The following is a 23690-nucleotide window of genomic DNA, read 5'->3' as shown; positions in this document are numbered from 1 at the left end:
AGCATATCCTACATAAATAGTTTAGAATCTTGTACTGGAATGTGAGCATTGAAATCTTAATGTTTTTTGCTTAGTCTTCGGATGCCTGACCAAGGCAAAAGCAGATATATTCAATTTTAGCATTCTCTTAACAACTTCAGGCAAAACTCCTTTCTCCTCTAAAAAACTGTTTATATCTCTATAAATTGAGGCAAACAAACAAGATACCAGTTTGTGAACAGTGTGTTAGTATTTCTTCATGTTTTGTTGTGGATATGTGGGTATCTGAACTATCAACATTCAGTTAAATGTGGCTCTAATAACACTGTCTAACATATACTAAGCATTCAGTATATATGAGGCATTGTGCTAAAAATTACCTAATTTTGGGGTGCCTGGGTGGCTCAGTTGGTTAAGCGTCCGACTTTGGCTCAGGTCATGATCTCGCGGTGCGTGGGTTTGAGCCCCGCATCGGGCTCTGTGCTGACAGCTCGGAGCCTGGAGCCTGGTTCAGATTCTGTGTCTCCCTCTCTGCCCCTTCCCCACTCATGCTTTGTCTCTCTGTCTCTCTCTCTCTCTCTCTGTCTCTCTTTCTCTGAAAAATAAACATTTAAAAAATTATCTAATTTTATGTTCCAAACAATGCTGTAAGTACTTTTCCACATAGAAAATTTAGACGGGCTGAGTACCTTGCCCCACTGATGCCAAATGCTGATCCAATCAGACCTAGATGAAGAGGGAAAACTGAATGTGTCTTCCAGATGTTGCAGGCAGATAAGTTCACAGAAGAATTGTGAATGAGACAGATAATGTGGAAATGAAATTGCTGCACAAAATTTTGGAGTAAAAAAATCATGTTAGTTTTTCTTCTTAATTAATTTCTTCCAAGTTTTTCTCACTAAGAGAATTCAGTCTTATGTATTTTTTCCCTGAGGGTGTGTGGGCTATCCTCCCGCTAAAAGGTCTTTGTGAAGACTCCCAGGGAATGTAACAAAGAGAAACTTGGGAAAAAGTTCATAGGCCAAGATCCTGTAGTCCTCTATAAAGCAGGAAAATATGATGTTCTATATGTGAATCTCCCAGGCCACAGCACCAAATAAACATTTTAGACGTACGTGTGGGTCCATTTACCTCAGAAGTGGAGTGCATGACTATTAGATGAGCCACTTTTGACTCCTTCACATTTTTTATTTCATCTTTCTAGAATGATCTAGGTAACATCTATTCGAAGCATGAGCTTTTGCAAACAAAAAACTGCTCTTTTCTTCTGCAGACAGAGATCCCTACCACCTGGACAGGATTTATCCAGAGCGTGAAATGGCAAGCCCTAGTGACAAGGGCTGTCCTATCCAGACGCTTTTTGTAAGGAAAAGTAACCTTCATGTGGAAATAGTCAAGCCTCATTTTATTAGATTTCACTGAGTCTCTATCCCTTTTGGTTCCCTTCGGAAAGTATCTGTGTAGTTCTGATGTAGGGTGACCTGTTCTTTGGAACTTACTCTTCATTGAAACCAACCATATCTAAGAGGCATTATAAATAATTATTAGTTGGGGGCGCCTTGGTGGCGCAGTCGGCTAAGCTTCCGACTTCAGCCAGGTCACGATCTCGCGGTCCGGGAGTTCGAGCCCCGCGTCAGGCTCTGGGCTGATGGCTCAGAGCCTGGAGCCTGTTTCCGATTCTGTGTCTCCCTCTCTCTCTGCCCCTCCCCCGTTCATGCTCTGTCTCTCTCTGTCCCAAAAATAAATAAACGTTGAAAAAAAAATTAAAAAAAAATATTAGTTAATTACACAGTGCAGTAGAATTGAAAAATAAAATCACATAAGAAAAACTGTTTCATAGGTAACACTGTCTCAGTTTATTTGGGCTATTATCAAAGAACAGCATAGACTAAGTAGCTTATGAACAACAGAGATGTATTTCTCACTGTTCTCAAGGCTGGGAAGTCCAAGGTCTAATTACTGGCAGATTAAGTGTCTGGTAAGGGTCCACTTCCTGATTCATAGTTGGCTGTTTTCTTGCTATATATTTATTTTATTTTATTTTATTATTATTTTTTTAATATATGAAATTTATTGTCAGATTGGTTTCCATACAACACCCAGTGCTCATCCCAAAAGATGCCCTCTTCAATGCCCATCGCCTACCTTCCCCACCCTCCCACACCCCCCCCCCCCCATCAACCCTCAGTTTGTTCTCAGTTTTTAAGAGTCTCTTATGCTTTGGCTCTCTCCCACTCTAACCTCATTTTTTTTTCCTTCCCCTCCCCCATGGGTTTCTGTTAAGTTTCTCAGGATCCACATAAGAGTGAAAACATAATGGTATCTGTCTTTCTCTGTATGGCTTATTTCACTTAGCATCACACTCTCCAGTTCCATCCACGTTGCTACAAAGGGCCATATTTCATTCTTTCTCATTGCTACGTAGTACTCCATTGTGTATATAAACCACAATTTCTTTATCCATTCATCAGTTGATGGACATTTAGGCTTTTTCCACAATTTGGCTATTGTTGAGAGTGCTGCTATAAACATTGGAGTACAAGTGCCCCTATGCATCAGTACTCCTGTATCCCTTGGGTAAATGACCTAGCAGTGCTACTGCTGGGTCATAGGGTAGGTCTATTTTTAATTCTTTGAGGAACCTCCACACTGTTTTCCAGAGTGGCTGCACCAATTTGCATTCCCACCAACAGTGCAAGAGGGTTCCCGTTTCTCCACATCCTCTCCAGCATCTATAGTGTCCTGATTTGTTCATTTTGGCCACTCTGACTGGCGTGAGGTGGTATCTGAGTGTGGTTTTGATTTGTATTTCCCTGATGAGGAGCAACGTTGAGCATCTTTTCATGTGCCTGTTGGCCATCTGGATGTCTTCTTTAGAGAAGTGTCTATTCATGCTTTCTGCCCATTTCTTCACTGGATTATTTGTTTTTTGGGTGTGGAGTTTGGTGACTTGCTATATTTTTATATGGTGAAAGCACAGGGGAGTTCTCTGGTGCTTCTTGTAAAAGGGCACCATTGTCATGAGGGCTCCACTCTCATGACCTAGCCATATCCCAAAGGCCATTATCAAATACAACCACACTGGGGATTTCAACATATGCATTTTGGGGAATGCAAACATTCAGTCTATAGCAAACATAAATCAAGAAACATCACCTGTTCTGTTAATTGTGATATTATACAATGTCACAATAATATATTGTGCTGCAAATAAGTAACATTTTGCAGTGACTCCCATAAAGAAATTGAGTCTATTTTTCCATTCCTTGAATCTGGACTTGGCTGTGTGACCTGCTTTGTCCAATGGGACATTAGTAAGCATAACTGAAGCAGAGGCTTGAAATGAGCTTGAACATTAAGCTTGCGTTCCTGATGCCTTTGTAACAGAGTTAGTCATCATGTGTAGAAGCTTTGGCTAGCCTCCTAGATGATGTAAAATATGAGGCTTGGTGCTCCTATTGTCTCGGACAACATATGAATGAGGCCACCTGGGATGAGACAGTCCCCAAGCAATCTGTTAACTGACTGTACACACAAGAGTGAACAAGGTCTTGACCTGGAGAACTGTACAGCAGAATCCTGGGCTAAATAAAATGATCGCTTCAAGTTCCTAAATTGTGGTGTGGTTTATTATGCAGAAGAAATTTATACAAATAATTATAGTGAAATAAAACTTTATTTAAATATTCTCAGTGAAAGTTGTTTAATTTTGCTGAAAGCTGGCAAAACTTATGGCCAGTGTTCAAAGTACATGTAGTCCTAGAATAAAATGAAAAAAGAATGTAATTAGGTTGGTTTTTAAGGTGCAGGCCTTAGACATGAGAGTGACTTTAGGGTCTTGTGTTATAATAACGTGATTATAAAACCTATTAAAGGAGAATTCTGAGAATCAGACCTATAAGAAAGCAACTTCTAAGGGAATAAGAATGAATATTTGTCTACTCTCAAACACACCAAAATAATAAATTTGAATATAAAGGCCCTTAGAGAACAGCAACTAATTCTACTTCATTTTTTGTATATTTTTTCATCATGTATACTTAATATAAAAAAGTGTAGGAATAGAGAAGGGAAAAAGTTGTATTTCCAATCCCTGCAAAACTACCACTAATATTTTGATTCAAATTCTTTCCAGACACGCACAATTGGTTATATTAATATGCTTACAACCTATTATTTTTACTGCATAATATATTCTGAGTATTCATGCCATTAAAGTTCATTTATTGAACATTTAGTTTGAGTCTTGAACGTTCTGTTTTAGAGATGTCTCATAATGTGTTTTTAATAAATCTCATACTGTATATTTTAGGTTGTTTTAGCTTTTTAATTTATTAGAGTGATGTTTGCTACATAGAGTATACATTGCTATTTATTAGAGTACACATAATTATTTTTCTGCATTTGTATTAGTTTTTTAGAAGAGAGTAAAGCATATCAAATATATGAACATTAAAAATTTTAATGGATGTTTTCAATTTGTTCCCCAAAATTGTACCTGTGGCTCATGACTGCCTGATTTCCTAAACTTTCATCAGCATTGAAACTTCGTCATTAGAAAAAATGAAAAGGGGTATTTCATTGTTTTCTTTTTTTGCTTCTCTTCATATGTTTTTGAAAACATTTTCCTATGATTATTGGTTATTTGTATTCTCTGTTTAATGGTTGTATGAATTATTTTTTATATTCCTTTTCCATTTCTGTTGGGAATTTGATATTTTTTTCTCATTTAAATAAAATTTATATTAATATAAGGATATTATTTATTCCTTGGTTATATTTGAAGCACATAATTCCTTTATTGTTTGCTATTAAATATTTAATATTATAATTTGTTTTAAGGTACAGAAGTTTAAGGTATTGTAATTTAATAGTTTGTTACTTTGTGATTTATTTACTTTAAAAATTCTTTCCATCTAGAGACCAGGGTGGGTGCTGTTTGTTCATTTATCTTTGGTCAATAATTCACCATCTCCTTCCTTATGTTTGGTTTGGGTTTGTTCTGTTGTTTTACAAACCTTTTAGAGATGAAAGTTAGCTCATTAATTTTCCAGTTTTCTTCTTTTCTTCAGCAAGTATTTACAGTTATACATTGCTCTTTAACTTTACTTGCATCCCAAAAGATTTGGTGTGTAATATTTTAGTTAGTATACAATTTGATATATTTTAAAATTTTATTATGTGTTACTTTTTACCCCTGAGTTATGTACACATTTCTATATATATAAAATATGTTTAAATGTGTATCTTTATCAATTTCTAATTTAATTTTTTTTAACGTTTATTTATTTTTGAGACAGAGAGAAACAGAGCATGAACAGGGGAGGGGCAGAGAGAGAGGGAGACACAGAATCCAAAACAGGCTCCAGGCTCTGAGCTGTCAGCACAGAGCCCGACGCGGGGCTCGAACTCCCCGGTGAGATCATGACCTGAGCCGAAGTTGGACGCTCAACCGACCGAGCCACCCAGGCGCCCCAATCAATTTCTAATTTAATGTTATTTGCTGTGACACCAAGATCCAAGTGATACCAGTTCCCTGAAATTTGTTGAGACTTATTTCTTGGCCCATTATGAGAATAATTCTTGTAAAAACCTTTTTTTGAGAACAACTTATATTATCTACTTGTTTAACACAAAGTTCTACATGCATCCATTAAATCAACCTTACTTTTTTTGGTTCACATTTTAAATAATTTTACTATATTTCTGTCTCCTACACCAAGTAAAAATCGAAAGGGGTGCATAAATTTCCTACTATGATGAACCTGCCACTCTCTGACAATATAACATTTTTCTCAGTGTTAAACATTGATAAACATTGTATAACACTGATCTTAGGGGCACAAAGTCAAGAATTATTATATTTCTTTTGAATGGAATTTTTATTATAATGTGGTTACCTTTTCAATCTCTGTCCCTAATGTTTTTTTGTCTTAAAATAAAATTTTTTGGTATTAGCTTTACTAGCTTTTGTGGTTAGTATTTTTCCGTTGTTATACATTTACCCACATTTTCTTTCTTTACATTTTTTTTCATTAATTTAGATTTGTCACCTATTAAGAACCTGGGGATAATTTAAAAATCTAATTTAGGGGCGCCTGGGTGGCTGAGTCAGTAGGGCATCTGACTTCAGCTCAGGTCATGATCTCGTGGTTGGTGGGTTCAAGCCCCACATCAGGATCTCTGCTAACAGCTCAGAGCCTGCAGCCTGCTTCAGATTCTGTGTCTCCCTCTCTCTCTGCCCCTCCCCCACTCATGCCCACTCCCTCTCTTTCTCTCAAAAAGTGCATAAATAGTAAAAAAAAAATGTTAAAAATCTAACCTAACAATTTCTATTTTTTAACTTGCAAGTTTTTCCCATTTACATTTATTGTGAATATTGTAAACAAAATTGTATAGAACATATTTAATTGATATCTTGATATAACTGAATAATTATTTTCTACCATTTCAATTTTCTATTTCTTTTTGCCCCAACTTTCTCCATGCTTTTCTCTCCTTTTTCCCCCACTGTGGGTTTTGTTTGTTTGGTGATTTATTTGCTTTCTGGTATTTTATTCCCACTTTTCCTCTATACTAGTTTCAAATTTCCACTCTTTTTGTTATTTTACTCTTTACCCATGACATTTAACATGCACATTTAACTTATCTCCTGAACAATACAAAGACCTTAGAACATTTTAATTCTAATAACTTCTCATAACTCATATATTTTTATAAGCTAGTATTTTTGTTTTGTTTTTTTTTTGACCTCACAAATTAGATATTTGCTATTATTTTATTTTTAAAAACATGTTTACATTAACAAATGTGGCTAGCATTTTATTTGCTCATGAATGTTATTGAACCTCAGATGATCGTTTTCAGAACATGCTCCTTCCTGAAGTTTTGTATACACTTTACAATAATCTAGGTGTTGTAAAAATCTGGGTTTCTTGATATGCATATTTATTTATTTTACTTTCATCTTTAAGATATAGTCTTGAAGAAAATAGAATGTGGGAGTTAAGATTTTTTTTTTTAATGTTTATTTAGAGAGAGAGGGAGGGAGCACGAGTGGGGGAGGGGCAGAGAGAGGGAGACACAGAATCAGAAGCAGGCTCCAGGCTCTGAGATGCCAGCACAGAGCTCGATGCAGGGCTCAAACCCACCAACTGCGAGATCGTCACCTGAGCCAAAGTCGGACCTTAACCACGGAGCCACCCAGGCGTCCCAAGATTGTTTTTTAATCAGTACCTTGAAGATATCATTCTATGGTCTTCTGGCTTCCACTGTTTCTGTTGAGAAGTCAGTTGTCAGTCTCATTGCTTGCAGGTGATTTGTCTTTCCTTTGTGGTTACTTATTTTTCTTTGCTATTCTGCTTCACTCTTAACATCTATATTTAGATGTTAATTTTAAATTATATTACTTAGGATATTTGTCCTTTATGTATCACTGAGTTCATATTTCTTGGTTCTGAAATTTTTTTTAGGAGTTACCTGTTCTCGTATCTTACTTGGAACTCTTGATTTTCATATTGATTTGTCTGTCTCTACTACGTTATGAATCATTTTCTCTACTGCATTTCTTTGTTCCCTTTTTCTTCAGTTATATTCAATCTACCACTTAATCTGTTTTTTTTTTTCTGTTTCTCCAAATTTTTAATACTATTTATGAGACATTGTGTGACCCAGACCTGCATATGTCTCTTGCCATTTTTTATCATTTCATAATATTTAGAGAATGAAGGTAATTTCTTATGTTCATTTGGCTCCAAAGACCCTAATATAATCAAAAGCAATATTTTCCTTCTTAAAATGTCTACATATCTATAGTTTCCAAATTAACAGTGATTACAAAAAGAAACTTACAACATTTTTAAATTGTAGGAAATAACAGTAAGTTACAATGAACAAGCCATTTTGTTCCTATTTTTAGCAATTTAGTCCCATTTTTCATCAAGGATTTCAACTTCAGTGATCATGTTTACAGGACACTCTAGTTTTTACATCCTCTGAAATGTGAAAACTAAATCCATGATATGATTTTGGGGACTTAAAACTAGACCAAAAAATACAATTTGCGGTCAATCTAGATTTGAGCAAAAATATTAACAAAGGTGCAATGGTACTCTCAGAAAATATGATTTTAAGCTAAATAAAATAAAAATAGCCTCACAATGAGGAAACTTGCTCCAAGCATCAGCACTTTTATCTTAACATCAAGATCCAATGGAAACTGGATTCCAAATTTATCAGCATTGGTGAATAGTTCCCTCATAAATCCAGCCCATTTTTTTGAAATTTTGCCAAGAACTATTTCTTCATCCAGAGACAATAACTAAAAGAAAAAAAATATATATATATATATGTATGTATGTATGTATATATATAATCTTAGATGAAAGATCTGAAATAAAAATAGGTATTCCTATCTCGATTTTAGTAATTAAATATAACCCATATGAGTTATAATCATGTTGGTCGTTTCCTGCAATAAATAGAATGTGCAATATGACACATAATAACTTGGAAAAACACCTACAGACAATATCTATCTAAAAGAAGATGTTCAAAGTATTGTACACAACTGATTATACAGTCCACCCTTGAATAACACAGGGGTTAGAGGTGCTAAGACACCTGGGCAGTTGAAAATCTGTGTATAACAATGGATCCCCCAAAACCTTAACCACTAATAGCCTACTATTGACAAGAAGTCATACTGATAACATAAATCAATTAATATATATTTTATGTTATATGTATTATGTACTGTATTCTTACAATAAAATAAGCTAGAAAAAAGAAAATGTAATTAAGAAAATCATAAGGAAGATAAAATATCCTTACGCTACTGTACATATATTTATTGGCAAAAATCTGCATATAAGTGGACCTGTGCATTTTAAACCTGTGCTGTTCAAAGGTCAGCTGTATATGAAACATATGGTATTTTATATGTGATAGCTTTATATTACATATAAATTATATCAATATATATGCTTAATAAATATAATTGCTTAAATTTGACTTGAGAATCAATTTAACTTTAAATGAAAACCACTAGTTTTTCATCTGTTTTACACAGTTAGCTCTTTATTGAGATTTTAATTTTCTGAATCCCTCTACCCTTTCTCATCCCCTTTTCTCCCTACTTATCTCAATTCCCTAGAGTATCACTTCTTATACCAACTAATATTTATTTCTCAATATAAGAGATATTCATATAAGATAATATTTATATAAGAAAATAAATTTATCTGTGATAACTCCTACTACTTGTCTGGTAATGAATGCCATGGAGGAAAATGTAGGCTGATGTAATGGAATACAGTTGGGAGATAATAGGCAGGCTTAAAGAATTGGGGGGGGGTGATTTTACAGGAAGCCTCTTAGGCAAAGCACCATTTAAGTTGAGACTTAGAGGATCAATAGGAATTAGTGATCAGGGTAGTAGTGAGAGAGTCAGCAACATGTGAAAAGGCCCTGAGTTGCGAGGGGCTGGAGCAAAGTGAAGAATGGGGCTAGTTGCAGAAAATGAGAAAAGAGAGGTATGCAGAGACAGATCATACATAGCCTTGTAAGTAACGTTAAGGAATTTGGGAAAAGAAAGATATGGAAGAGTTTTGTGTAATCTTGTCAAAATTTCTCCAGTGTTTTCGTAACTAACTGGCAATGCCACTCTCCCTCATCCTTAGCCTAATATCTTGTATTTTACATTGCAAAGAAAATGGAAACTACTTGACAGGAACTTACTAATTCCTAGAACGTCATCTTCTCTAATAACATGAATAGTCAATTAACACATATTTTGTATGTTATATATATCATATACTGTATTTTTTTATTTTAAAAAGAGATAGTGTGCACATGTGGGGGAGTAGAGCAGAGAGAAAGATAATTTTTTTTTAATGTTTATTTTTGAGACAGAGAGAGAGAGACAGAGACAGAGTGCTAGTGGGGGAGGGGCAGAGAGAGAGGGAGACACAGAATCCGAAGCAGGCTCCAGGCTCTGAGCCATCAGCACAGAGTCTGATGCAGGGCTCGAACCCACAAACTGAGATCATGACCTGGGCCAAAGTCGGATGCTCAACTGACTGAGCCACCCACATGCCCCAAGGGAAAGGGAATCTCAAGCAGCCTCCATGCTCAGTGAGGAGCCTGATGTGGGGTACAATCCCATGACACTGGGATCATGACTTGAGCCAAAATCATGAGCCAGACATTCAACTGACTGAGCCGCGCAGGTGCCCCTCCTATATATATTTTTACAACAAAGTAAGGTAAAGAAAAGAATATGTTTTTAAGAAAGTCATAAGGAAAATACATTTACATTAATATATATGTGTGTGTGTGTATATATATATATATAGAGAGAGAGAGAGAGAGAGAGAGAAATATCTACATACAAATGGACACAGACAGTATTGTATCTATACCAACACTCCCTACTTCCTTCCTGTTATGGTGAATATGATGAATAAGCTATTTCTGCTCCCATTTGAGGCTTATTTCCTATATGTGCATTAGGTCCCATACCAAGTAAGAGCAGAATTCATCAAATATTTAACATCTACTGTTTCTCCACACTTTCCCTCCCATTTGGAGCCTTTCCTTTAAAATCAAAACATGCTGAGGATATACCTTTCAAAAATACCTTCCTATCCACCTTGTGCCCCATTCAGCCAGGAATAGGATTAGGGTAAAGCAGTGAGATAAGTCACACAAGTGCATAGTCAGTTTCTGTCTTAAATTTTTGTTTATAAATTTGTTCATAATGGATATGCATTATGATTTTAATTTTTAAAAAGATTGATTTTAAAAAAGATTATATTCAAGTTATCATTTGCCTGAATTATTCAGTTTTTTGGTGCTTTCTTAAATTTTGTACCCAAGATGAATGGCTTACTTCCCTTACCATAGTCCCTGGTCCTGTAACTCATTACTCCTTTATCTCTTTCCTACTCTTCATAACCAAAAGTATTGAAAGGGCTGCCCACATTCATTCACAACATGACTTTTTCACAGAATTGTACTTCCCTTTCTTGCTCATTCTTAGAGTTTACCCAAAGAGTGCCAGCTATAAAATCACTTTGTTTCACGCTTAGAAGAAAGAGGAAGTATTTTATACAAAACCTTAGAGAAGGCTCCGAAGATATCTGAATAAAGTAGGATTTATTATATCCTGTAAGATATAAACAACACACGGAAAGCATTTTATTTTTTTATGTCATTAATAATGAACCACTGTAGCTTTGGCTTCTAGAGTTTTATGCATAGGCCACTCTGTTCCATTGGTTTTCAACTTGAAATACAAAAGAGTAGAATCCTGTGTGTTCATTTTATTCATTTTTGAAACTAACCATGTTATTGTCATAATTCATTTGCTTAAATATGTTTTACTTAATCAGTACATGCAGGTGCCAATCAGATCAGTAATTACTAAACTGAATTAACATAATTCTAGAGAAGGAAAAAAAACGGAGACATGATTTCAGATTAAAAAAACAAGCAAACATGTCCTTAATAGAAGACCGAATACTTTTTTCCAATCAAATATTTTATCAAACCAACAGTATTCTTAGGAATATTGCTTAGGAATGTTGCTTAGGAAACCAGATTTAACTAAGTGTAGTTAGCCGGTTGCTTAGTTTTGTTAACTATATTTAGTATTTTTAGTAGTTAACCTCCCAAATTATTATCTGAATGTTGGCCATAATCTGAGAAATGTATCAGTAAACACATAAAAATTTAACAAAATTGTATCATAAGAGTTTCAGAATTTTATAAAAATTAACACGAATATTTATATAACATTTATATATAACTTATTTATTATATTATTATATTATTTAAAATTTATAATTAATGCCCAATTTATGTCATTGTTCATTGCAATAAAGCTTAATTTTCTCTTTCACTACTCCTTGAAATATTAAATACCATACTTGTTGTTTAATAACTACATACTTGAAATACAGCTTAAAAAGATGCCCTTTGGGCACCTGGGTGGCTCAGTCGGTTGAGCATCTGACTTTGGCTCAGGTTGTGATCTCACAGTCCATGAGTTCAAGTCCCGCGTCGGGCTCTGTGCTGACAGCTCAGAGCCTGGAGCCTGCTTCAGATTCTGTGTCTCCCTCTCTCTCTGCCCTTCCCCTGCTTGAACTCTCTTTCTCTCTCTCTCTCTCTCTCTCTCAAAAGTGAATAAATGTTAAAAAAAATTAAAAGAAAACTAAAAAAAAGATGGCTTATAATCACAAGTGTGTAAGCCTCGATGAAGCAAGGAAACTATGCGTTAGAAACTCAATTTAAAAAATAGTCAAATAGTTATAACATCATGATAACATTTTTATCTTATTTTAATCAGATTTATTAATATATTAGAAAATAGTCAGACAACTAATTTGAACATGATTATCTTATAATACTCACATTAAAATCTAGATCCGTGACACAGCTGGAAAGCATACATGGCCCTCTAATTTTCATTACATCCTCCTTATTCTCATTTTTTATTTTAAACTTTGGCAAAAATGGGTGAAAGTATTGATACACATATCCAATTTTTTCACCAGGAGGAGCTTCAACTTTTAGCTACAAAAGATTGAGAAATGTAGTATTGGTCAAATGAGATTTATTTTGATTTGTAAGCAGCAAATTAGTTATATGCTACCTATTAGTGTTTTGTATAGGTGAACAGAACTTTCTGTGTTTAAAGCATGCCCTATGTTTGGGAATGGACGTGGAAGTGAAAAAAAACTAGGATGTAGATATTGAACCCCCCAAATTGAGACCTGATGCTGCTGTTCATTTACTACATGAAATGTGGACATGTCCCTAAACTCTCTGTAACTCGTTTTCCATTTGCAAAAGGGGGATAATAACATTTTTTAGGTGTTTATGAAGATCACTTTTTAAATTGCCATGCTCATGAGACATGTCTTAAACCCCAGTCGCACCGACAACTGTTCTATTACCAATATGTGAAGGACTTTTGTCCCTCTATGCAAATGTAAATTTGAATTCACTAAAGCACTTTAAGTTGATTGTGATTTAACGCCCAGTTCAGGGCGCCTGGGTGGCTCAGTTGTTTAAGCACCTTAGGTCGTGATCTCATGGTTGGTGAGTTCCAGCCCTGCGTTGAGTTCTGTGCTGACAGCTCGGAGCCTGGAGCCTGTTTCAGATTCTGTGTCTCCCTCTCTCTCTCTGCTCCTCCCCCTCTCGTGCTCTCTCTCTCTCTCAAAAAATAAATAAACATTAAAAAAAATTTTTTAAGTAAAGCCCAGTTCAGAGATTGGTTGTATAAATTATGGTGTACCATCTACATGATGGGTTATTATCCAAGCATTTTTAAGTGCGGAGGAAACTCTATACATACTGATGTAATCTTCAAGTTACATTGTTTTGTGTTAAAAAATTAGAGAAGAATATCTGCCAATTTTGTTAAAAAGACACATGTATGGCATACATATGTGCATATTACACAAATATTCATAGAATAATGCTGGTAGAATAGTTAAACTTGTAATACTAGTTCTTTCTGAAGAAGAATACAGGTGGCTTAAGAAACGAGAGTTTGAGAGGCATTGTTTCTCTGGAATATAATTTTTTCTCTTTTTCTCTCTCTTTTTTTTCTTCCTTCCTTCCTTCTTCCTCCCTTCCTTCCTTCCTTCTTCCTCCCTTCCTTCCTTCCTTCCTTCTTCCTTCCTTCTTCCTTCCTTCCTTCCTTCCTTCCTTCCTTCCTTCCTTCCTTCCTTCCTTTCTCTCTCTCTCTCTCTCTCTCTCTCTCACCATGTATAAGTATTCCTCAGACTGCTAAGTCAAGAAGGTGGCAGTGGTGATGTAGCTTGTGAATCTTCTCAAAACTCTCAGAGAAAAGGACAGGACAAGTATGATAGCCAAACAAACAAAACCACTATCAAATTCTTTATCAAAAGCAGATGCAAAAATTATAGCTCCACATCTCAAAATACAAGTGGATGTAGTGAGACAAGTGACAACAACAAGATATTCCTGAGATCCTACGAATCCAGATATCACTAACAAGAAAGGAAAGAAAGGGATCCCACTCAGTGAAAGCTCAAGGGACCAGTCTGAGAAACACAGCTGAAAATGGGATGAGACTTCACAGCCCCTAATTCATTGACACTCCATTCAAAGGCTGAGAAGTACATGCAGAAACATTCAAATAAAAACCACACTATTTTAGAATAGAAAACTTTGATAAACCTAAAGATCTTGTGATCTCCATTGCCTGAAAAATATTTACAGTATTGTGTATTATTCTCACTCTACAGGTATGTGGTACAAATACATAATTCTCTAACATATTTCATTCTGGAAAATCTTGTGTAGCCAAACCCAATGTTGTAACATACTGCTCAGTGTTGAAGCTTTTTTGAAAGAATTCAGATACATTCTCAATCATGTAGAAACAATATTTACTGACCTTTTGTACGTAGCAGTTTCTCCAGCAACAGCTACTTCTTAGAGTTCTATGCATAGTAATGACATCACGGCCTACATTATCATAAATTGTCATGGTAAAAGGTCTTGAAGGTCCACAGAGATATCGGAGGAAACAATTACTTCTTTCTTCTGCATAATAAATTCTGTGTCCTTGATTGTTCATGACTTCATATTTTTTACTAGTTGCAAAACAACCGAGAACTAAAGAATGAAACAATGTGGTGTTTTATTAGTGATGGGAGACATGTAAATTGCCTATTAAATTACCTTCAAATATGCAACTTAGGTTTGGTAATAAATTACTTGACTCTAAGTCACTTATCTTCATCGGTGTCTTATTTTTGCCTTACAAAAACTAAAACAGATATAGCTACTCTCTGGTCCCTTTCACTGCTAAAATTCCATAATAGCTTTTTTTTTTTTTAATCATTTTTGAATTTCTGAGAAATTAACTCTATTTACTGTCATGTTACTATTATGTTTTGAATTATGTTAAATGTTATTCCTCTTCATCTTTTTCTTCCTGAGGATATGACAAAGACATTCAGTCTTTAATCTGGATAGTAGAACCCAAGAAAAAATATTTTACTGATGCTAAACTGGAGACAGTAAGCACTTTTATATATTATCCACATAAGATAATAATTAAATTCATCTCTTTTGCAAGCAAATGGAAATGTTATCTTTTGTCCTAATAATTTTACTTCTGTGATCATACAGAAAAAACAGTCCTAAATTTAAGTGATTTCTATACCAAATGTTCACTTCTGCCCTACTTAGAAAAGTAAAATGGAAACAAAGAAACAAAGTAAATACCCAACAAGAGGCAATAATAGTATCCCCTTTGAGGATTATTGTGTTGCTTTTAAAAATGTTGGGTTTTAAGTATGGAGGGTCCTGAAAAAGTTAAAAATAGAACGACCTATGACCCAGCAATTGCACTCCTGGGCATTTACCTAAAGGATACGAAATACTGATTTGAAGGGGCACATGCACCCCAATGCTTATGGCAGCATTAACAACAATAGCCAAACTATGGGAAAAGCCTAAGTGTCTATCAACTGATGAATGAATAAACAAGATGTGTGTATATACAATGGACTATCACTCAGCCATCAAAAAGAATGAAATCTTGCCATTTTCAATGACACGGATGGAGCTAGAGTTTCTTATGCTAAGTGAAATAAGTGACTCAGATAAAGACAAATACCATATGATTTCACTCATATTACAATTTAAGAAACAAAGCAGATGAACATAAGGGAAAGGGCAACAAAAAGAAAGAGGGAAGCAAACCATAAGAAACTCTTAACGATAGAAAACAAATTGAGGGTTGATGGAGGCAAGTGGGTGGGGGATGGGCTAAATGGGTGATGGGTATTATGGAGGGCACTAGTTGTGATGAGCACTGGCTGTTACATGCAAGTGATGAATCACTAAATTCTACGTCTGAAACCAATTTACCACGTATGTTAACTAAGTAGAATTTAAATAAAACCTTGAAATCTAAAAAAAAAAAAAGTTGGGTTTTAAGATAAATAAAACCAAAAAAAAAAAAAAACCCATTAAGTGAATAACTCTAAAAAAATTGCATAGACAATGATTAAAAGTGATTTAAAAAATTCATCAAAGGAATATTTTTTAAAAGCCTTCAAAGGAAATATATCAGTAGTTGTACAAGGATGATATTTTTTCCTACCTTTTATTAAAATTTCAGATGTTCTTGAATGAGTATGTTTAATATGTTACACTAATACACATTTAGCATTTCATTTTAACGTTAACCTTGGAAACAGGTATTTACAGAATTTCCTCATTTTTTAATGATTTTGGTGGCCTGTGAACATAATTGTTTTCATATTACAAAAACATTTAAAAGATTCATTTTTATTTAAGATTCAAAGATAAATCCTGATTCAGTATTGATGAAAAAGTATTTTGACTGCCTTTTAAATTTAATTTCTTCTTTTTTTTTTATAATTTTTTTTTCAACGTTTATTTATTTTCGGGACAGAGAGACACAGAGCATGAACGGGGGAGGGGCAGAGAGAGAGGGAGACACAGAATCGGAAACAGGCTCCAGGCTCTGAGCCATCAGCCCAGAGCCTGACGCGAGGCTTGAACTCACGGACTGCGAGATCGTGACCTGGCTGAAGTCGGACGCTTAACCGACTGCGCCACCCAGGTGCCCCTAAATTTAATTTCTTCTTATGAGTAGGAATTACATAGGCATGGCACGAATTTTAAAAATTTTTAAATTTTAAAATTAAAAAAAATTTAAATGCACACACACACACACACATTATTATATGCACTACTTTGTAATTATTTTTGATACTTAGCAATATATCTTGGAGCTATTCCTGACAATTCTGTAGAGCTGTCTCATTCTTTTAAATAAATGCACAATGTTAAATTATATGAATGTATCATTTAGAGCAATTTTTAGCCTGCATCAGAACCATCTGGAGGGCTTGCTAAAACACAGGTAGTGGAACCCCACCTCTAGATTTTGTGATTTAGTAGGTCTGTGATGAAGCTTGGGAACTGGATTTCCAACATGTTCCCAGATGATGTTGATGCTGGTGGTCTGGCAACCACACTTTGAGAATAAGTAGTTTGAAAAATTAGTTCCCTATAACATAGATGGTTAGATTTTTCTCAATATTTTTGCTATTTCTGTGACTACTTAAATTGTTAAGTATTATAAGTACTATAAATTATAACTGTGGCTTTTTCTGTCCTATAAATTCTCACAATTGGTTTTTCCTTCTCTCATTAATTTTATGGCTCCATACTATGTATTTTATTTAAGTATATTCACCCACATTTCAGGGAAAGCCCAGGTCTGACTCTTTGATTTTCTCAAATGGCTACCATTGTGTCTTGTTCATTATAGGTATTCAGTGGGGATTCTGGAATAAATGGTCATTCATAAAATGAGTCATTTAGTGCAGGGCAGCAGGAAAAAAAACAAAGAAAACATTCATTTTTGAATGCCAAAATTGAAAAGTTTTTGTGAATAAAACCAAACCATAAATGTCTATTTTAGTCTTAGATTCTCTAACGTGTATACACAGAGTCACAATGGTGATAATTTTTTTTAACTAAACACTGATTTAATTTTATTTACATGTATCATAGCCTCATATACACGAAACAAATACTTGTACTAAGTTGAGGAGATAGAGGTAAACAGTTGCATTCTAAAGAACAATTTCTCTGGCTTGGGAGTGGAATTGAACTGCCCAGAAACTTACCTGGATTCTGCTTCTCCTAGCAGAATTCCTGAAGGATCTGCAATCACTGCTTCTCTGAAATACCTGTATTTGAGGAATTTAGGATGGGAAGACTCTTTTAGGAAATAGACCTACTGTTTAGCAGGACTGAAAGTGCAGACTAGAATTTTTAGGAGTGATCTGGAGCCAATACCTTTGTCCTTTTCCATAAGAAGACTACTATTGTATTTATCTATCATTGACTATGGACTTCTGTATATTCTCACCATACTTCAAGGTTTATTTTTGCCCAGTCACATGAAGCATTTTAATGTATAGGGACTGGCTGAGCTACAGCACAAGTTATACATTCAAGAGTGCATCTATCTGTGTGTTTGGTACATACCTTCCAGAAGATCGAAACGTTGACACACTAGTAACTGATTTATCTAAAAGAGTAGAAAATAAAGATAGGTAGTATGAAGTAATTAAATTAAACTTAAAGTATCTACCAATAAACATATACGTTAATACCTATATTTAGGACATTTAAAGTAATTGACCTATTATTGACATCTCTCTATTTTCTGTCAAATGTTATATACTAGTCTAAATGTGAGGTAGGTTTTTTTTTTTTTTCTGGCCATCCATATACAGTATACTCTAAAAATGTTTTTGTTAAGTATTAAACAATTACAAGTACAGTCAGACATTTATCCAAAGCACAATTACGAGTTAAATATAATTATAAAGATGTCTTAAATAGAAACCCAAACCCATCATGCAAGCAGGTAACGTTCCTCAATGCTCTCTTTAGGGAAGTAGAAGATGTGGAAAAAAAGGTCGTCTGTTCCATGTGAAAGATAGTGAAGACTAGAAGACTTTACATGCTATAAGTGAAATTCTGTGACCAAATTGATAGGGTTGCTAGATTTAGTAAAACAAAATAAAACAAAGCAAAAACACCAGAATGCTCAGTTAAACTTGAATTTCAGCTAAATAATGAATAATTATTACCATAACTATATGCCACATAATGCATGAAACATTAACCTAAAAAATATTTGTTTATCTGAAATTCAAATGTAACTCAGTGTCTTGCATTTTATCTGGCAATTCTACAAATAGACAAAAGCAAAAAAGAAAAGAGGGACTGGAACTCTCTGCCACTGGTGGGTCACACAGAGACTAAAAATAAAACAATATATATGTACCCTTATACTTATTGCAGCATTGTTTACAATAGCCAAGATATGGAAGCAACCTAAATGTCCATCAATAGATGAATGGATAAGAAAAATGTAGTATATATACACAACGGAATATTACACAGCCATCAAAAAGGATGAAATGGTGCTATTTGAGACAACATGGATGGACCTAGAAGATTTATGCTAAGTGAAATAAGTCAGACTGAGAAAGACAAATACATATGATTCCACTCATAAGTGGAATCTAAAAAACAAAACAAAACAAAAAACAAATGAAAGCAGAAATCAGACCTATAAATATAGAGATAAAACTAATGTTGCCAGAGGGGAGTGGGGTGTAGGGAGTTGGGCAAAAAAGGTGAAAGGGAGTGGGAGATATAGGTTTCCAGTTATGGAATGAATAAGTCATGGGAATAAAAAGCACAGTGTAAGGAATACAATGATATTGTATTAGTGTTGGGTGTAATGGGACAGATGTTAGCTATACTTGTAAAAATAGCACAAAGTACAAACCTGTCAAATCACTAAGTTACACATATGAAATTAATATAATATTGTGTGTCAGTTATACTAAAAAAAATAATGAACCCAAGAGTCACTAGTTGGTTATTTACACAGACCAACATCACAGTGAGAAAATACAATTACTAATCCAAATGCTGATGCCGGGAAAAACCTAGATTTCCTCAAAGCTAGTTCTGTAAATGTTTTGAGAAATCTTGTTGATAAAAGCACCTTTTTAGTTTGTAGTATCAAACACAACTACCACAAAGAGAAAAAGATAAATGAGCTTGAAACAATGGAAGCAGAAGCAGGTGTTACATGCACATGAGGAGTTTAAATATTTTGTGTAATGAATACAATGATGATAGAGTCAAGGTCATCTTCTAAGTGGCGGCTCTTAGCCTCAAAGATTTAGATTCCTTTCTAGTTTTTACTGTTGTGTTTTCCAGCTTCTCATCTGGAACATTGGAAGGAGCCTGGGAGTGTGCAAGGGATACCTCACTACCAGAGCTTAACTGCGTTTCTCTGAAAACATTCTGAATCAATAAAGGGCTTGCAGGGCTGTCTGCAGAAATGTGTAGACAGATACAAAATAACAAAATGATCTGAATTCTGGAGCATGAGAAATCTGAAAACATGGGAGGCAGTGTGGCTGTGGAGATGTGAAAACAAAAAGCAGAAAAGAAAATGTGAACCAGGAAAGAGTCTAAATGCAATCATCTGTGCAGTGTGAATGTTATTTCAAAGGAGGCAAGAGGGGCGCCTGTGTGGCTCAGTCGGTTAAGCGGCTGACTTCAGCTCAGGTCATGATTTCGCGGTCCGTGAGTTCGAGCCCCACCTCGGGCTCTGTGCTGAAACAGAGCCTGGAGCCTGTTTCGGATTCTGTGTCTCCCTCTCTCTCTGACCCTCCCCCGTTCATGCTCTGTCTCTCTCTGTCTCAAAAATAAATAAACGTTAAAAAAAAAAATTTAAAAAAGGAGGCAGGACCCTCTGGTGTGTTATAAGACCGGTCACACGGGGGCACCTGAGTGGCTCAGTCAGTTAAGCATGACGTTAGGCATGACGTTAAGAATGACTCTTGATTTCAGTTGAGGTCAGGAGCTCACGAACCAAGAGTGTGGAGCCTGCTTGGGATTCTCTCTTTCCCTCTCTTTCTGCCCCTCCCCCATGCTCGATCTTTCTCTCTCTCTCTCTCTCTCTCTCTCTCTCTCTCTCTCTCTCTCTAATAAAAAAATTAAAACAAAAACAAAAACAATGGGTCATACCATGAGATGATTTGGTCTTATACAGTGAATAGCATCTTTAGGTTTCAACTGTTCTTCACTTATTACCATGATTTATATTTAAAAAATTAAAAAAAAAAAACAACTTAGGCAATACTCAGATCCTACATGGTATCACTTTATGAGTTGTTGCTGTGTCCCCACATACACAACACTTACTAGGTTTTTAAACCATCTTTAAACCAGAAGATCTGGTAGCTGAGGAATTTCAGAGAGAAATTGGGAGATTGATAAGATCTGCTCCTTTGCATGTAAGGGAGCATTGCTTATGAAATATACCCCCACTAAATGAGCTTAATAAGTATGAAATACATGGAGACATACCCCCTAATTCCTAAGAAGTGGAATTATAGGGGCTCCTGGGTGGCTCAGTTGGTTGGGCATCCGACTTTGGCTTGGGTCATGATCTCATGGTTTGTGAGTTCTAGCCCTGCAATGGGCTCTGTGCTGACAGCTTAGAGCCTGAAGCCTGCTTAGTATTCTGTGTCTCCCTCTCTCTCTGCCTTCCTCTGCTTGTGCTCTCTCTCTCTCTCTCTCTCTCAAAAATAAATAAACATTAAATTTTTTTTAAAGAAATGGACATAACTTTCAATTTATTAGGATAGAAATATTAAGAAGATTTGCCGTAGTTAAGGCTTTCTTAAGGAGAAACATTTGTCAATTAATTTAAATGTGAAGTTTTAACCTTTTTTTTTTTTTTTTTTTTTTTACCACAGGAAAAGGAAATGAAGAGGGGTGGGTTAAATAGGTGTTGGGTACTAAGGAGTGTACCTGTGATGAGCACCAGGTGTTTTATGGAAGTGTTGAATCACTGTATTGTACAGTAATACAACACTGTATGTTAACTGACTGGAATTAAAATAAAAACAAAAAAAAAAAGAAAAGGGAAATGAAAAACTATCAGTCTGTAAAGTAGGTTCACAAAATTTTTTAAAGACTTATTAGAAATATTTTTTTAATTCAGAGAAATATCTATACTGTAATTTAGAATAAAAAATTTAACGTAGTTTTTACCCTTTACTTACATTCAAAATTGAATCTTCTTAGATTGATATCATTGTTTGCGACAAGTTTATAATTAAGCACTGAAAATGTAAATAACCTTTTTAAGAAGGAACATACATACTCTTTAGCTTTTAAAGTATCGAAAACTAAGATGAGGCCAGTGATTAGTCATGTGAAATGCCAAACTTAATTATTCAGAGACAGCATTACAGGAAATTAAATCAGAATTGATTGAATAAACAAGATAGTAATTCAGTGTCATTAAATCTGGTAGAGAACTGGAGACAATCTTCCTAGTAATAGTGCACATTTCACGATTGCATATCGGGCTTCCCATACCTAAATAGACAAACTGAAGATTCCTGAAGCCAGTTTTTACTTACATTCTCAAAATCCAATTTCCTACTTTAAAAAGCAAGTATTCATTTTTAAATGGACTTTTCAGGAAATACATTTGTAAATGGCAATGTTATAATGTCTACAATGTAAATTTACTACTTCAATCAAAATTTTAAATTAAATGCAAAAATCTTAATGTTGCAGGTAAAATACTTCAATCTGCAGTCAAAATGCTTTCCTATAACACACATTGTATTTTGAAACTATGAAATTCATATTCTTGCCATTCCAACCAGAAGCACATTACCATACCTGAGTCAGATATTCCAATCCGGGTGGACAATTGGGTATTATCCCTGGTGTTTGCATCCATTGTATCATGGACTGACGATTACGAAAAGCCATAGTCAAGATTATATAAATACTCACGCATGTGACAGATGGAAGAGATTTCTCTTTTTATCTCTAAAATCTAAAATGAAAGAAACATTAACCTGGTTTAAGACAAGAACCAACTTCAATTTCAGGTTCATTTTTCTTTATTTAATGGTGTAAACATCACCCATACTGATTTTTTTTTAATTGGTTTCAACTGGAATATTTAGAATTTTATTCTCAACTAAAACCAAAAAGGAATCTCAGGCATACAAGAAATCCCAGTTGATACCAGTATCATAAACTGTGTAATTGTTACACACATTCCTATGTGGCCCTTGATCTTTTTAAATACACTTAATTCTTTAGGTTCAGAATCAATTGACAATGATTAGATGCCTTCTTTCTCTTCAATGTTGAAAGATGTGTTATGGTGGACATAACAGTTTGTTCTGCATAAAGATCAGACAAAAATTTTTAAATTGAGGTTTGGAGAACCATCTATCTCTAGTTCTGTGATTCTGACAAACTTAGAATAAATATATATGGAGTCAAATTTTTCTTTCTGGCCCTTAATAAAGTCTCATTATTCTCTGTATTTTCCTCAGGTTGTATCAGAATTAAACTTACAAAATAAATGCACAAACCCGTGCTTCTAACTCAAAATTTAGGAGGATGATTCTAAGTTCTTATAAACACATTTAAGGTGTTACAGAATTCATTACATTGTTTTGAGGCAAATATTAAAGTTTACTCTCATTCAGGTACATTAAAATAAAATAAGAAATAAGTAAGAGATAAAAAAAAGAAAAAGAAATAAATAAGCAATGACAACATAAATGCAAGAGATGAACATCAATCATGGTAAGAGAAAGATGTGTTTTGGAAAAACATTTACTACAGAATGTAAGAGTGAGTTTTAAATAGATGGCATTCCAAATAATCAGATTATGAAGTTAGAGCTAAGATAAAGAGAAAGGAAGAAAAGATGGTAGCAAAAGAGAGAAAAAAAGCAAATTGAGATTTTTTTTTAGTTTAGCTGTTTACATTTTTATGATTAAAATTTTGAAGAACAGCAAAATGTTTTACAAAGTGGCTAGCACATTTTACATGAACACTGGCAATGTATGAGAGTTCTAATTTCTCAGTATTCTTGCAAACACTTGTTATTTGTTTGTCTTTTTAATTACAGGTACCCTAGTGGGTTTGAAGACATATCTCATTGTGTTTTTTACATGTCCCTAATGACTAATTTTAGTGAACAACTTTTCATGTGTTTTGGCCACTTATATATGTTTTTTGAAGAACACTGTCATCAAATCCTT

At 34.7% G+C, this 23690-nt stretch overlaps 1 protein-coding gene and 1 long non-coding RNA gene across 3 annotated transcripts in view; one reads left to right on the top strand and one right to left on the bottom strand.

Annotated features, from left to right (window-relative positions):
* The window catches only part of LOC123380103, an 80661-nt gene that overhangs the window by 18983 nt on the left and 37988 nt on the right, over window positions 1-23690 (top strand). The window lies entirely within an intron of this gene.
* LOC101086249 (phospholipid scramblase 2-like) overlaps window positions 3637-23690 on the bottom strand; it is a 31920-nt gene continuing 11866 nt past the window's right edge. Inside the window, exons 2-7 of the mRNA XM_023260479.2 lie at window positions 22303-22462; window positions 18055-18097; window positions 14411-14631; window positions 12394-12555; window positions 8138-8299; window positions 3637-3738 (exon numbers count right to left, since the gene is read on the bottom strand). Of these exons, the coding sequence (XP_023116247.1) occupies window positions 3709-3738; window positions 8138-8299; window positions 12394-12555; window positions 14411-14631; window positions 18055-18097; window positions 22303-22395 (711 nt within the window). The 5' untranslated portion in view covers window positions 22396-22462 and the 3' untranslated portion in view covers window positions 3637-3708. The remainder of the gene's footprint in view (window positions 3739-8137; window positions 8300-12393; window positions 12556-14410; window positions 14632-18054; window positions 18098-22302; window positions 22463-23690) is intronic.

The sequence above is a fragment of the Felis catus genome, chromosome C2, assembly GCF_018350175.1.
Source record: "Felis catus isolate Fca126 chromosome C2, F.catus_Fca126_mat1.0, whole genome shotgun sequence".
Lineage (NCBI taxonomy): Eukaryota > Metazoa > Chordata > Mammalia > Carnivora > Felidae > Felis > Felis catus.
This window is presented reverse-complemented; position numbering and strand designations above follow the sequence as displayed.